Below are 16537 nucleotides of genomic sequence, written 5' to 3'. Positions count from 1 at the left end.
GCTTAGTGAGGAAGATATGCCGAAAGACAAGATAGGCCAAAATCTAGGCCTCTTCCACCAAGCAACCAAATTGTGAGTATGAAGAAAAAGTTCTTGGAGGAGATTAAAAGTGCTGCTTCAGTGAACACACCAATGATATGAAAGCGAAACAGTCTTATTGTTTATATGGAGAAAGTTTTAGTGGTCTGGATAGAAGATCAAACCAGCCACAACATTCCCTTCAGCCAAAGCCTAATCTAGAGCAAGGCTCTGACTACAATCTTGTGAAGGCTGAGAGAGGTGAGGAAGCTGCAGAAGAAAAGCTTGAAGCTGGCAGAGGTTGGTTCATGAGGTTTCAGGAAAGCCATCTCCAGAACGTAAAAGTACAAGGTGAAGCAGCAGGTACTGATGTAGAAGCTACAGCAAGTTATCTAGAAGATGTAGCTAAGATAATTAATGAAGGCCACTATATTAAACAACGTATTTTCAGTGTAGACAAAACAGCCTTTTATTGGAAGAAGATGCCATCTAGGACTTTCATAGGTAGATAGGAAAAGTCAATGCCTGGCTTTGAAGGACAGACTGACTCTCTTGCTAACGTAGATGGTGACAGAGTTGAAGCCCGTGCTCATTTATCATTCTGGAAATCCTAGGACCTTAAGAACTATGCTAAATCTAATCTGCCTGTGTTAAAAATGGAACAACAAAGGCTGGGTGACAGCACATCTGTTTACAACATGGTTAACTGACTATTTTAAGCCCACTGTGGAGACCTACTTCTCACAAACAAAACCATTCCTTTCAAACATTACTGCTCATTGACAAAGCACCTGGTCACTCAAGAGCTTTGATGGAGATGTTCAACAAAATTAATGTTGTTTTCATACCTGCTAACAAAACATCTATTCTGCAACCCATGGATCAAGAAGTAATTTTGACTTTTAAGTCTTGCTATTTAAGAAATACATTTTGTAAGGCTATAACTGCCATAAATAGTGATTCCTCTGATGGATCTGGTTTTCAAAGTACATTGAAAACTTTCTGGAAAAGATTTATTATTGTAGATGCCATTAAGAACATAGGTGATAAGAGGGTTCCCTTTTCTCCACACCCTCTCCAGCATTTATTGTTTGTAGACTTTTTGATGATGGCCATTCTGACTAGTGTGAAGTGATACTCATTGTGGTTTTGATTTGCATTTCTCTAATAATTAGTGATGTTGAGCATCTTTTCGTGTGCTTTTTGGCCATCTGTATGTCTTTTTTGGAGAAATGTCTATTTAGATTTTCTGCCCATTTTTTGATTGGCTTGTTTGGGGTTTTTTTGATATTGAGATGCATGAGCTGTATGTATATTTTGGAGATTAATCCCTTGTCGGTTGCATTGTTTGCAAATATTTTCTCCCATTCTGTGGGAGAAAATATTGTCTTTTCATTTTGTTTATGGTTTCCTTTGATGCATAAAAGCTTTTAAGTTTAATTAGGTCCCATTTGTTTGTTTTTGGTTTTATTTGCATTACTCTAGGAGATGGATCAAAAAAGATCTTGCTGTGATTTATGTCAAAGATTGTCCTGCCTCTGTTTTCATCTAAGAGTTTTTATAGTATCCAGTGTTACATTTAGGTCTTTAATCCATTTTGAGTTTATTTTTGTGTATGATGTTAGAGAATGTTCTAATTTCATTCTTTGACATGTGGCTGTCCAGTTTTCCCAGCACCACTTATTGAAGAGACTGCCTTTTCTTCATTGTATATTCTTGTCTCCTTTGTCATAGATTAATATACATAGGTGTGTGGGTTTATCTCTGGGCTTTCTATCCTGTTCCATTGATCTATATTTCTGTTTTTGTGCCAATACCAAACTACTTTGATTACTGTAGCTTTGTAGTATAGTCTGAAGTCAGGGATCCTGATTCCTCCAGCTCTGTTCTTCTTTCTCAAGATTGCTTTGGCTATTCGGGGTCTTTGTGTTTCCATACAAATTTTAAGATTTTTTGTTCTAGATTTGCAAAAAATGCCACTGGTATTTTGATAGGGATTGCATTGAATCTGTAGATTACCTTGTGTAGTGTAGTCATTTTGACAATATTGATTCTTCCAATCTGAGAACATGATATATCTTTCCATCTGTTTGTGTCATCCTACACTGTTGGTGGGAACATAAATTGGTACAGCCACCATGGAGAACAGTATGGAGGTTCCTTTAAAAACTAAAAATAGATTTGATCCAGCAATCCCACTCCTGGGCATATATCCAGAGAAAACCATAATTTGAAAAGGTACATGCACCCCAGTGTTCATTGCAGCACTATTTACAGTAGCCAAGACATGGAAGCAACCTAAATGTCCATCGATGAATGGATAAAGAAGATGTGGTACATATATACAATGGAATATTACTCAGCCATAAAAAAGAATGAAAGAATGCCATTTGCAGCAACATGGATAGACCTAGAGATTATCATACTGAGTGAAGTAAATCAGACAGAGAAAGACAAATACCATATGATATCACTTATATGTGGAATCTAAAAAATGATACAAATGAACTTATTTACAGAACAGAAAGAGACTCACAGACTTAGGAAACAAACTTATGTTTACCAAAGGGGAAAGGTGGTGGGGAGGGATAAATTAGGAGGTTGGGATTAACATATGCACACTACCATATATGAAATGGATAATCAACAGAGACCTACTCTATAGCACAGGGAACTCTACTCAGTACTCTAATAACCTATATTGGAAAAGAATATGAAAAAGAATGGATACATATGTGTATGTATAACTGAATCACTTTGCTGTACACCTGAAATGAACACAACATTGTAACTCAACTATACTCCAATGTAAAATAAAAACTTTTTAAAAATAAAGAAATGTTTCCCTTGAGGGGAAAAAAAGAACATAAGTGATTGATGGGAAGAGGTCAAAATATCAACATTAACAGGAGTTTGGAAAAAACTGATTCCAACTCTCATACATGACTTTAAGCAGTTCAAGACTTCAGTGGAGGAAGTAACTGGATATGTGGTAGAAATAGCAAGAGAACTAGAATTAGAAGTGGAGCTTAAATGTATGACTGAATTGCTGCCATCTCATGAGAAAATGTTAACAGACGAGTCACTTCTTATGGATGAGGAAAGAAAGTGGTTTCTTGTGATGGAATCTACTCCTGGTGAACATGCTGTGAAGACTGTTGAAATGACAATAAAGAATTTAGAAATTACATAAACTAAGTTGATGAAGCAGCAGCAGAATTTGAGAGGATAGACTCCAATTTTGAAAGAAGTTCTACTGTGGGTAAAATGCTATCAAACAGCACTGCATGCTACAGAGAAATTGTTTGTGAAAGGAAAGGTCAATTGACATGGCAGACTTCACTGTTGTCTTATTTTAAGAAATTGCCACAGACACCCCAGCTTTCACCACCACCCTATTCAGTCAGCAGCCATCAACATCAAGATAAGATCCTCCACTAGAAAAAACGATTACCACGTGCTAAAGTCTCAGATGATGGTTAGCATTTTGTTAGCAATAAAGTACTTTTTAATTAAGGTTTGTACGTTGTTTTTTTAGACATAATGCTATTGTCATTTGATAAACTACAGTATTGTTTAAATATAACTTTTATATGTACTGGGAAACTAAAAAATTCATGTGACTCACTTTATTGTGATAATCGCTTTATTGGGGTGGTTTTCAACTGAACTGGTACTATCTCTGTGGTATACCTGTACATGTGAATTCATCTCATAATACTGAATATTTAACAAGAGGAAAGAAATTGTCATAATTGTTTTAACATTAATTGCAATTTCTTCTCTTTTTCTTCCTTGTAAGAAAATTAGAGATTTTCTTTAAAACATTTATAGATATTTTTATGAATATTTTCAGTTCTGCTTATTTGTTTACAATGGACATATTTTTGTGGTAAATAATATACTTGCATAAAGAATTATGTGTAGTGAATGAATTTTTATGTTGTTAATTGACTAAATTTCTATGGGTAAAGAGTAGGGTTTTTTCAGATCTGATTTTTTTTTTTAAATCATAGAACATATTCAAAATATAATGACACTGGAAGAGTCTGTTCAACATGTGGTCATGACTGCTATTCAGGAGGTAAGTTATATCATGATCACATATGTATGAAAATCCTAAACCCAATTATATAAAACTATTCATATAGATTTTATGGATGTGTATTTCACTGCTGTATAAACAAGCCCTTTGTAGTAGGTTTACTTATCTTTGGCTGTTGTGTCCTCCCTTCTTTATTTTCCCCAAAAATTTCTTATAAGGACTTCAAGCCCAATTTTAGTACCTCTGCATTTTAAAAGTTAAATTAACATTGTCAGTTTCCTTTAAATAACTTCAACTAAGCAGGATAAACAGCCTCTTCCCAGTTAGGAGTTTTTATAACTTCTCTTTTTTTCTGCCAGGTAGAGTAATCTTTTCTGAAATTTTAAAGTGTGTGTGTGTATGTATCTCATATGCATTTTCAGAATGTTAGAACCGTGAGCAAATATAGTGAAAATTAGGTTTCGGAGCCAGATAACCTGGATTCAAGCCAGTCTAGTTATCTAAGTTGTACTGTAGAGATTCAGAATTCATTCGGTGCACGTTCATTCTTAAAATCAGACCAAAAGGCTGAGATGAAGTCAAGTGAAGAGGAGGCCTGAGGGAAAGTTGAGTGAAGGGTTAGTGAGGGAAACATAGTTTGGAAGAGGCATGACTTAGAGGGAGACAGCATCTAGGACCTTAGAAGTGTGTATACTCTGAGTTTGCATTGCTGGCTTGAATTCAGAACATCACTATGCATAAATCTGCCTTTCATATGCAGAAAAGTTATTTTACAGGATCCTTTTTTTTTCATATAATTGTAATTCCTGCTTTTGAAATGACTTCTCAAATTAGGAATTTTGCCACATCACTCATTTAAAGCTCTATTTTTAAAGTGCCAATTCATGTTACGGAAGAATAATTTTTTTTATTATGTGATGTGTTCAGTTTTACCTAGTAATTCATCATTTAGAACTTGCATTATAATTTTTCAGTACATTAGTATTTTAAATATATCTAAATATTTCAAGCACATTTTACTTATGTCCTCACTAATGTAATGCTTGAACATTGTGTTATTTAGCTTAAACCTCTATTCATTTTTTATTTGAATAATATGAGGATCATCAAATTAAGGCAAGGAAAAATTAAACATAAAGCATTTTACTGTCCTTTCAAGTAAACGTATTTTTTTACTGTGTAAATCTTTATTGTACTTAATTTTACTATTTTAATTCTAGTTGATGAGTAAAGAAATAGTGAGCTCTCCTACAAATGATGCTGTTGGAGAATTAGAGCAACAGGTGAGTATTTTAGTATGTGAGGAAAATGTTGCAAACAGTGATAGAGTTCCTTTGTCAATTACTATCTTAAAGGCTTACATAGGAGACCACATACAAGATTATTTTCTTCCATGAAATTTAGATAGTTTATTCTCCTATAAGATCTTAATTGACTATTATTATGCATTCCTTCATGAATGCAAGTAGGGTTCATCTCCAGAGTTTTTAATGATCATGTTTGAAGAGATGAGTGGCATTAAACTTCCCTGACATTTGTTAATACATATGTGGCCCATTCTGTATAGTTACATAATTAAATAGTACTTAAAAATTCTGCTGAATTCTAATTTATCTAATAAGGAAACATGATTTTTGTCACAATTGCTTTCCTCTAATGTTGAAGAATTAACTCAAAGGTCCTGTACTCAAGGCTTCTTTCCCTGGTTGTTTTACACAGTTGTTTTACATGGAGGAAAAGGCACACTCCTCCTCTGTATAACCCAGTCTGGGTTATAAGGGGAAGGGTAAGAGGAGAGGTAAATGCATCAAATACTTTTCCTGTTATATTTTTGGACATCTGACTTTCATGAGTGTCACCAGCCATCTCAAGAAGTATTTCAAATTAAAAAAAAATTTTTCTATAAAAATTTTATTTAAATGTAAACATGCTGTGCTCTAAATTTTTTTCTGCGATAAAAATAAACAGTTCATCCTCTAACACTCTGTTTTAAATATTTCACAAAGATTTACATAAAATTTTATTTCTGTGGGACCTTAGCCTTAAATGTTAATGAGACTCTGTTGATATTATTTACACAAAAACAACATATTACTACTTATTTGTTAATAAGTAAATTTTAAAAGCATTTCCAACATCAGTGTATATATGTGTTTTGATAAAAATATATTTTTCAATTTGTTTCAAAATGTGATTTACTAAGAGTTAGGACATTTTCTATTTCAGCTTAAAAGGGCCCTGGAAGAACTTCAGGAAGCACTAGCAGAAAAAGAAGAACTGAGGCAAAGATGCCAAGAACTAGATATGCAGGTATGGATCTGAGAATAATTTCCTCTTTAAATTTACATGAGTCTTATTTTAATTAATTAATTAGTAAAGTGTTTTGGAGGTTGGGTTTCATTTCATGGAGGGACCATTGAAAGGGTCTGTTATAGGCTTGACTATTCAAACATGAACTTTATAATTTTTCTTTTAGAGTTGGAAATTGCTTGCTTAACTACTTCACTGAGAGGGTCATTCTAATTGCAGAATTTCAACTGCTTAGATGACACCTTAGTTTGTTGTTTTGTAAAAAGGGGAAACTAAAGTATCTACTTTATAGGGTATGAATGTTAAGTGGGGTTCTTTATGGAAATATTTAGAAGGGCTTGACCCCCAATAAATTTGAGATCCAAGTTTGTTTTGCTAACACGTATGTGTATATGAACACATGTATGTATTCTTGGGTTCATATGCACATACGTGTTAGCAAAATAAACTTGGCATGAGAGACAGTAGTTAACAGTTAAAGGAGTAGATTGTCAAACCAGGCTGCCTGTATTCAGAACCTGGTTATGTTACTAGCTGGTTGTATATGCTCAGGCAAATTGCTTAATTTCTCTATACTTCATATTTCTCTTTTGAGAAATGATGTGTTAATAGTATATATCTCCCAGAGTGAAAATTACATTTAAATGAATTAATATACATAAAGCACTTAAAGCAGGGCCTGGCGCATAAGGGCTGTGTATATGTTTGCATGTATTTTTATTATTGTTATATGAAAATGCAAATGTGAAAATTATGCAATAAGTCTCGAAAAATTATACAAAGATTTAAATGTACCATCATATTATGTTGTATGTAAATTGCACTTTTCATTCAAATAATGAGCTACATAAATAATTGACTCTCTGAAAAGTGTGAGGACAAGGAACAAAGGTTATGGTAGGATTATCCTTGCTTGATGAGATAAATATCTAAAGTGATAAGGCTGGGTAATATTTCTAATGTTAAAGGGTCTGCAAATAAGGAAACGAGAAGTGACTTGGTCAGGGTGACTCAGCTCCGTAGGGCAGTGACAGCACTAGAATCCAGATCTTCTAATGCCATCTTTAAACATCACTCCTCTATGTTTGAACAAAGCCAGTGTTTATATTTGAATGAAGCTAGTGTCTCAAAATTATGAGAACGTCTACCTTTTCTCCTTTTTTCTTTCCTAACCACACTCACCTCGCATATATATCATCACATATATGCACAGACTTGCACAGCATCAGAGATGTTTTATTTTCAAGTAAGATTATATCCTCTCTCCAGAATACCTCATATAAAGAATAGAGGATTGAATCATTCAGATATTAACCAGTCTCATGTAGGATCTCTGTACAGTTTTCTGAGAAATTCTTATTCAAAAAAGAACACAAAATTCTGTGTTAAAACATTTCAGTGTTTGTAACACATGATGGAGAGTATGTGATGATCTGATTTTAGTTGAAAAGTGTAGACATCCCAAGTTTTGGCATTTTTAATTCCAGTATCAAAATAGAGTCAACCCTCAACTATCTGCTACACATGTGAAATGAATATAATCAAAACTGCATATAATCAAAACAAAAATAATTAATTTAACATATGAATTTCACACAGGTGTATATGATACATACCCCAATTTTATAAGGAAAATTATTTTTGAAAAATGTTTACTTTTAATCATATGTCACTTGAGAGTGATTTTAAAATTTGGGGGAGAATTCTTTTTTAATACCCAACCAAAGGAACCAAAAAAGAAAAATAAGTTGCAAAGAATTTCACCGAGGGCAGGTGAACAAACAAAAGGGCATAACCTAATGAAGTTAGATTAAAAGCTAGTAATCAAGGAAAGAAGCAGGCATGATGTTGACAGAGGTGCTGCACGGCAGGAACCTGCTGTTCTTCCTTCATCCCCAGCCCACTCAGGGGAATCAACAAAAATCTTGAGACTTCTCACAGTAATGTACCCAATCAGAAGGAAGTTCATGCTATGAGTCCTTCATTTTCTTTGGACTGGGGAAGAGTGGAAATGATGGCTAAGAAGAAACCAAGGGCCTGACTCTTTCTGATAGGAACAAAGGCTGTAGGGCCACACACTGAATTGGGGAAACAGTCTGATGCCCAAAGGAATTTCTCCATGGGAATGGAATATACTTCTCACCACCCTGGTATGAAGTACTTAAACCTCAGAAGTGAGAGCCTAGCCCAGGTGTTACAAAAAGATTGTCCGTTGTCTCAGCTGCCCCCATGCCGCCCCCGCCTCCCACCACTATCTTCCTTGACCATTCACAAGGCTATATAGAGAGGTGGAGAAAAAACAGTCCCAACTGTCACCCAGAGGGGAGAAGATACTGGGCCATGGGTTACAGTGGAAAGGGTGTCCAAGAAGTCTTCAACACTATGCCAGAACAAACAGGGTATCTTGACTGCCCACAGAACATGAACTAGATGAAAAGAATCAAAGCATGACATCTCTGTGAACATTACAGGCTAAAACCAAAAACAGATACGAGCATGTAAAAGACAACAGCCAAGCTTAGAAAATAACTTTCACTTCATTTAGTATTACAATTTCATAAGAACACATCAATAGAATAGACTAGGTGGTAGGACAACAAAGTGAAGATATAAAAGGAAATTGCAGCTAGATAGAAACAAATCAGTGAATAATGTTTAACACCAAGCCTTACCCTAGTTAAGCTATCAGACTTCAAGAATAAAGGAAAAACAACTCAGTCAGTCAAGTAGAAAAGGTAAATCACCCACAAAGATAAGAAAATCAGGCTCCCCTACAACTTCCATGCCGGAATATAGAGGAGCAATATCCACAAAATGCTGAGGCAGGGAAACAGCATTAACTGAGGAGTGCAGGTGCAAACTCATGAGCCCTTCTTGAAAAAAAAAAAAACTACTCATTGACACAATCCAGTTAGCAAACATGTTTTAATCAGAATAAAGAATGCAAGAACAGAGGAGATTCTGTAGTGAAAGATCTGGTGATGAAGCTCGATCCATTTAAATAAAGATCTGTGTGAGGTCTGTGTAAATTATGGTTATAGATACTGGGACAACTGAAATTATGACTTACTAAGTCAGGAGTAAGGCCTGATTATGTGTACTTTAAAAAAAGAAAGAAAGAAAAAAATCCACATGAGAATTTGATGTAAAGTTTTAAGAAACTTTCATGTAATTTTGGTCCAAGATGATTATGGGGCCTTGGGGCAAGTTAGGACGGGTTTATCAACCGCTCTTTACCTGCCTTCCCCAGACATTATTCATACCACCTGGCAGCAGTAGGTAGCACTGCTTCACTTACTGCAGTAACAGAGGCTGGTTATTCTTGCTTCTAGTATGTTAGAGAAAAGCATACTTTTACCCAGCATTATATAAGATTCAATGAGGCAGTGATTTTCAAACTTAAGGTGTCTACAAAGTATGTGCGACTGGGCACAATGTGATAAAGAGGACTCCAGCTATAGAAGTTTACTTTATATTTTAATTTTTAAAATAAACAATTATGATAAAAGTATTAAGTCTGAGTGATGTGAGAATATGAGTATTATTTTTGAGCTTTTTTTTTTTTCTTTTTTAGCGTTTTGAACTTTCTGTCTCTTTTAAATAGCTCAGAGAGAGACAGAGACAGAGAGAAACAGAAAGGGACAGAGGCAGGTACAGAGTGAACCTAAACAAAATATCACCATGGCATCTTGTTAAAAGAGATGCCTAGAACCACCACTGGACACTCTAAGTCACCCATCTGGGATGGGTCCAAGGAATTCGCATGTTTAATATCCCCCTCCTTCATATCTGTGATAAAGGTGGCTCTAGAACCACAATGTAAAGCATGGATAAGAACAAGGTTGGTTACCACTAGGTATTGAAAACTAAGTTTGCCCATGCTCCTCTCCCTTCTTCAGGGGATTCTTACCCAGTTTGAAGACGGGGTATTATTTCTCCTCTACCAGTCTTTTTACAACAGCCCCTACCTTCAAGCTAGAACGAGATATTCTTTTCTCTGTGGGCCCCCACCCCCCATAGTATACTTCCACCAAAGCACCACATTTTCTGTCCTGTAATTGTTTACATTTCTGCTGTAGGGATCTTAAAAGGGGACAACCTCTCATTCTTTTTTGTATCCCAAACACTTAGGATTGTACATGACAGGTCATAGTCACTAGACTGCTTGCATGACAAGAATGGATGCATGCATTGAACTTAGGAAGAGAAACTGTTTCCTCCTAGTCTGTCTGGGAACAGTTTCCCAGCCTTTGTTTGTGTTTCTCATTTGGAGGACAGTGTTTGTAACTTGCCTACACTGTATTTAAGACTATAATTTGATTTTAATTTCCTGTTATTAGCTTGGTGTGTCAATATGTAGTCCCATTCCCATAACTAGACTGAATTGATTATAACTTTTGAAAGTATAAATAGCAAACTTGTGCAATAATATATTGTAAGTTATGGGAGGTCAACCTTTTTTCAAACTAATCTTAATAAAATCACACATAAACTTCTGGTCTTATAAAAGGTCACAGCCTTAGCTGTAAATTTTTAAAGATGTTTTTAAATGAAAAAGAAATAAGACTGAGAGAGCAAATCATGCTTGTTAACATAAATATGTAAGTAAAATTAAAAATGTATCAAGGACTGATGTTGATGTGATTCTAAAGTTACATGTTTGTATCCATTTTAAATAGTTTCAGTGTGCAGTTGCATTCAATTCAGGTTTTTGTTACTGATTCATTAACTAAATAATGTGCCTGTTGCCTGAAGACATGATATGTAACTGATAATTTTCTACCAGGAACCTAAAATGGTAACTTTGTATATATGTGTTTATATTTTGGCTTACTAGGTAACAGCATCCTAAAAATTTATACCTAAAAGGGAAACAAATTAATTTTTTGAAGTTCTTTGGTATTTAGAGATTTTAGAGACTTAGAAACATTTTCTTCTCAGAACTAAAGCAAGCATAACATTTGAAAGATATTCTTATATGTATTAACTCTGTTTTCTCTGTATTAAGAAAGTTGATTTCTTCTGACCCAAATCTCCTAGACCCAGAACTCCAGAGTTCTAAGGATCCTTAGAAATTATCTAGTCTGCTTGACCAAGCTATTTAATGGCTTGGTCAGATTTATTCTAAGCTTTTTTGCTGTTGATGCTTATGTTTGTGTATTTGTTTTTTTAGGTGACAGCACTTCAAGATGAAAAGAATTCACTAGTTTCTGAGAATGAGATGATGAATGAAAAACTTGACCAGTTGGATGGCTCTTTTGATGATCCAAATACAATGGTTGCAAAAAAGTATTTTCATGCACAGTTGCAACTAGAACAATTACAGGAAGAAAACTTCAGGTAACATTTGTAGTGGAAATCATTTTATACAGTTTTATTAAAATAGCTAAAAAATCATAATATCAACAACTAATTATTAAGCATTACAAAGCATGTTTAGGATTAGTATCCTAAAAATACTGTTGAAAATACTGAATGGTGTAAGTGGTTCCTGCCCTCATAGGGCTAACAGTCCAGTTTGGCAAGTAGGATACATATGTAAAAAACAAAACAATTCAAAATACTGTGTGATACGGGCCAAATGAAAGCCACAGGCAAGTCCAAGAATAGTTTAAAGGAGTGATTTCTGAAGCCTGGGGAGAAGGGGGAGTTTCTTACATAGGAGAAGGAACTTGATAATAAATGGAAAAAATGTAAATCTTAAGCTAAAGAAGATGCTTTTCATATCAACTTTTATATTTCTTCTTTAAAAAAAAAAGTGTACATCTAACCTTTAATAAAAATTGATTGTCTCTTATGTGCTTACCACTGAGCCTTGCACTATAAGGCCTTGAGAATAGGTGCTCCAGTTGTACTGTATGTATTTTTGTTGTTGTTACTTTATTTTGATATGATTTCAAAGTTACCAAAAAGGTTGCAAGAATAGTATAAGGAGCTCCTTTATACCTTTCATTCAGATTTGACAGTTGTTTTACAGTTTTCTTCATTTGCTTTAGCAGTCTCTTTACATAATCATATATATATATATGTATGTTAGTTTTTGGAACCATTTGAGAGTAAATTGGAGACATGCCCCTTTACCCCTATATACTTCAGTATGTATTTCCTAAGAACCAAGATATTCTCTTATAAATCACAGCATAGTGATCAAAATTAGTGAATTGGTCATTGATACAATATCATTATCTAATCCACAGATCATATTCAAATTCCAGCAGCTATTTCAGTGTCCTTTATAGGTAATTTTTTTCTTGGTTCAGAATCTAATCCAGGATCATGCATTGCATTTAGTAAATGGATCCATTTATTGATAGTAATGGATATTCAATGGACAATAATTCCATTACTGTCATCATTTGTTTTGATGCTTAAATTGTCCCAGATTTGACCACTGAGAAACCTTTCAATTTCAACATGTTGCTATCCTTTGAGTATTTTCTTACTTTCTGGCACAACAAAATGTTCCAGACTCTTCTTGTTCTTCCTCAACTCTAGAATCAGCCATTTCTCCAAGAAGCCCTGATTGCTTTTAGTGGAGAATGTTATTTAGAAACAAAGACCTATGCTCCAGATGAAATTTTCTGTCATTTCTTCTGAGCCGCCTTGGTGTACAGAGCTAGGAAATACGCTTGCACAGGTTCATACCAGTCCGTGTTCGCACACGTGCGTATACGCACATATCTGCATTTATTTTCATACCTACAGTTATGAACAATGAGTTCATCTTATCATCTTCCATTTTAGTCCAGTGACTTCAGGGTTCATTCTGATTTTCTCCATTTCCATATTGTAACTCCCTTCTCCAACAGTGAGAAACCTGGCTTCCACTTTCCTCAGTACTTTTCTCATTTACTCAATCCCAAAACACATAGGAAGTAAGAATTGCTAACCCATACCTCTGTAAAAAGCAAACTAATACTAGACTTCAGTACGTTTACAGTTCTTTTTTTTTTTAAGATGACATTTGCATATTGTGAAATGAATAAATACTGAGTACAATTTGGCGTGTTTTAACAAATGCATACATTTTTGTAACTCACACTTTTATTGTTTGATAGATCATTTCTATCACTACAGAAAGTTCCCCTATGCCCCTTTCCAGTTAATCCCTATCTCCCAGAGAGTAATTACTCTTCAGATTATTTTCCACCATAGATATGTTTTCTCTCATCTAGAACTTCTTATAAATTGAATTGCAATATGAATTCTTTGGCGACTGGCTTCTTATGCTCAGCATATTTGTGAAATTTACAGATGTTGCTGAATATATCAGTAGTTCATTCTTTTTTATTGCTGAGTAGTATTCCATTATATGGAATTATTTCTCATTATGACACATTTTGCTTATTTATTTTCCTTTAGATGGGCATTTGGGTTTCCAGATTTTGGCTAATATAAATAAAGCTGGTATGAACATTGGAGTATAAAACTTTTTGTGAACATATTTTTTCATTTCTCGTTGGCAAATACATGAATGAACTGGTATTGCTGAGTTACACATTGTGTTTAATTTTAAAAGATACTGGCAAACCATTTCCCAAAGTGGTCATATTGTTTTACATTCCCACCAGCAGTGTTTGCTACTGATTGCTCTAGTTACTCTGCCTGTATAACATAACTTGGCTTTATCAGGCTTTTTAATTTTAGTTATCCCAGGGGATGTGTTAAGGGTGTTGAATTGTGGCTTTAATTTGCATTTTCCTGATAACTAATGATATGGTAAGTCCCTTTTCTTGTGCTTATTGGCAATATATCTTACTTTGTGAATCGTCTCTTCACACTGTTAGCCTACTTTTAAATTGGGTTGTTTGTCTTTATTACTGAGTTGTAGGAGTTTTAAAAAATATATATTCTGGATACAAAATCTTTGTCAGATATACAAGTAGTAATATTTCATCCATTCTGTGGCTTGCCTTTTCATTTTTCAAATGGTATCTATGAAAGAGTTAAAGTTCTTAACTTCGATGAAGTCTGATTTATCAATGTTTTTAAGATTAGTGCTTTTTGTGCACTGTCCAAGAAATCTTTGTCTACTCCCTTGTCATGAAAATACACTCTACTATATTCTACTAGAATCTTTATAGTTTTAACTTTCACATTTAGGTCTGTGATCCATCTTGAACTGATTTTTTGAAACTAGTGTGAGGTGTGGATGTGAAGCTTTATTTTTATTTTCCTTATGAGTATTTAGTTGTTCCAATATCATCAGCTGAAAAGAAATTTATTTTACTCTGTCAAATTGCTTTGGCACCTTTGTGAAAAATGATACAACCATAAAATTTGGGTCATTTTCTGGACTCAGTTCTTTCCCATTGATCAATTTTTCTATCTTTATGCCTATAAGACACGATTTTGATCACTGTAGCTCTAGAGTAAGTCATTTAAAACCAGGTAGTGTGAGTATTCCAACTTTGTTCTTTCTTCTCAAAATTTGTTTTGGCTATTCTATCCTTTGCTTTTTTAGTCAGTTTCTGTAAAAACAACAACCTTTTGTGATTACGATTTGGATTGTATGTGATTGATACCTTAACCATATTGAGAATTTCTGTCTGTGAATGTAGTATCTTCGTCTATTTAAGTCTAATTTCTCTAGCAATGTTTTGTTGTTTCCATCATAGTTTTATGTGTGCCTTCTGTTAATTTTATTCCCAAATATTTAATTTGTTTGCTGTTACAAATACAATTAAAACATTATTCTGAAAAGTTACTGCTAATATATAGATATACAATTGATCTTTGTATATTGAAACTTTTATCTTGTATCTTGAAACTTGTGTCTTGTATTTTGAAACCTTTCTGTCTTGCAAAGTTTCTTAATTCCCTTACTGATTCTTCTAGTTGTTTATTTAAGTAGAAAATCCTAAGGAATCTGCAGTCACCTTGTCTATTAATAGAGCTTTACCTCTTCCTTGTATTATTTCTGCCTTGTATTTATCTTCTTTGTTTTGAGCAAGAGCAAACATCTTGCTTTGTTCTGGGTCTTAGGAGAAAATGTTCAGTTAAGTACTGTCAATTATGAAGCTAGCTGTAGAGTTTTTAAATTTGCTTTTTTATCAGATTGAAGGAGTTCCCCCTGTATTTCTGCCTTGCTACAAGTTTTATCATTAATTGATGTTGATTTTTTGTCAAATGACTTCTGCATCTTGAAAAGATGGTTTGGTTTTTCTTTTTCACTCTTTTAATATGATTAATTTTTGAATGTTAAAAAATCTTGTATTCCAGGGGAAACCAATTGGTCATATTTTATTATCTTATATACATATGACTGGATTTGGTTTGCTAACATGTTGAAAGTATTTTTGTGTCTGTCTTTATAATAGATATTGGCCTGTAACTTTTTTCTCTTGTAATGTCTTTCAGGTTTTGTTATCAGAGTTTTGCTAGTCTCATAGAATAATTAGGAAGTATTCTCTCCTCCTCTATTTTCTGAAAGAGTTTATGTAAGAATATTATTTTTTCCTTCAGTATTTAATAGAATTTATCAGTAAAACAATTGGATCTGTGGTTTTCTCTGTGAAAGGGCTTTTAATGGCACATGTAATTTCTGTAATGGTCATAGGGCTTTTCAGATTTTCTGTTTCATCTTATGTTAGTTTGCTAAATTGTTTTTTCCAAGGTATATGTTTATTTGATTTAAGTTGTTGAATTTATTGGCATAAAGTTGTTCATAATATTCTATTAATTGTCCCTTTAGTGACTGTAGGAGCTGTAGTGGTATTTCCTTTTTCATTCCTGATACTGGTAATTTGCGTTTTCTCTCATTTTTCTTGGTCACTCTTGCTAGAGGTTCATCAATTTTATTAATCTTTTCAAACACCCTTTATTAACTTTCCATATTGTAAGTTTTAGATCTCTGTTCTTTATTTATTTTACTTCCTTTGGATTTAATTTGCTCTTCTTTTTTTAGCCTCTTAAAGTTAGATGATTGATTTTAAGCCTTTCTTCATTTCTAAAATTAGCCTTTAAAGCTGTAAATTTTCCTCTAAGCACTGATTTAGCTGGGTCCCCAAAATTTGATTGATTGTGTTTCTATTATTATTCAGTTTGAAATATTTTCTAATTTCCCTCGTGATTTCTTCTTTGACTTGGGGATTATTTAGAAATGTGTTGTTTAATTTCTAAATATTTAAGTCTTTTCTACAGACTTCATATTGTGACTGATTT

General features: G+C 33.9%; 1 protein-coding gene across 5 annotated transcripts in view; it reads left to right on the top strand.

Moving 5' to 3' along the window:
- The window catches only part of HOOK1 (hook microtubule tethering protein 1), a 108353-nt gene that overhangs the window by 61444 nt on the left and 30372 nt on the right, over positions 1 to 16537 (top strand). For all 5 annotated transcript variants that reach the window (XM_082357135.1, XM_082357133.1, XM_082357134.1 and 2 more), the window contains 4 exons: positions 4035 to 4102; positions 5284 to 5346; positions 6290 to 6373; positions 11547 to 11713. In XM_082357135.1, coding sequence (XP_082213261.1) covers positions 4035 to 4102; positions 5284 to 5346; positions 6290 to 6373; positions 11547 to 11713 — 382 coding nt within the window. The remainder of the gene's footprint in view (positions 1 to 4034; positions 4103 to 5283; positions 5347 to 6289; positions 6374 to 11546; positions 11714 to 16537) is intronic.

The sequence above is a fragment of the Balaenoptera borealis genome, assembly GCF_965194805.1.
Source record: "Balaenoptera borealis genome assembly, chromosome: 1".
NCBI lineage: Eukaryota > Metazoa > Chordata > Mammalia > Artiodactyla > Balaenopteridae > Balaenoptera > Balaenoptera borealis.
This window is presented reverse-complemented; position numbering and strand designations above follow the sequence as displayed.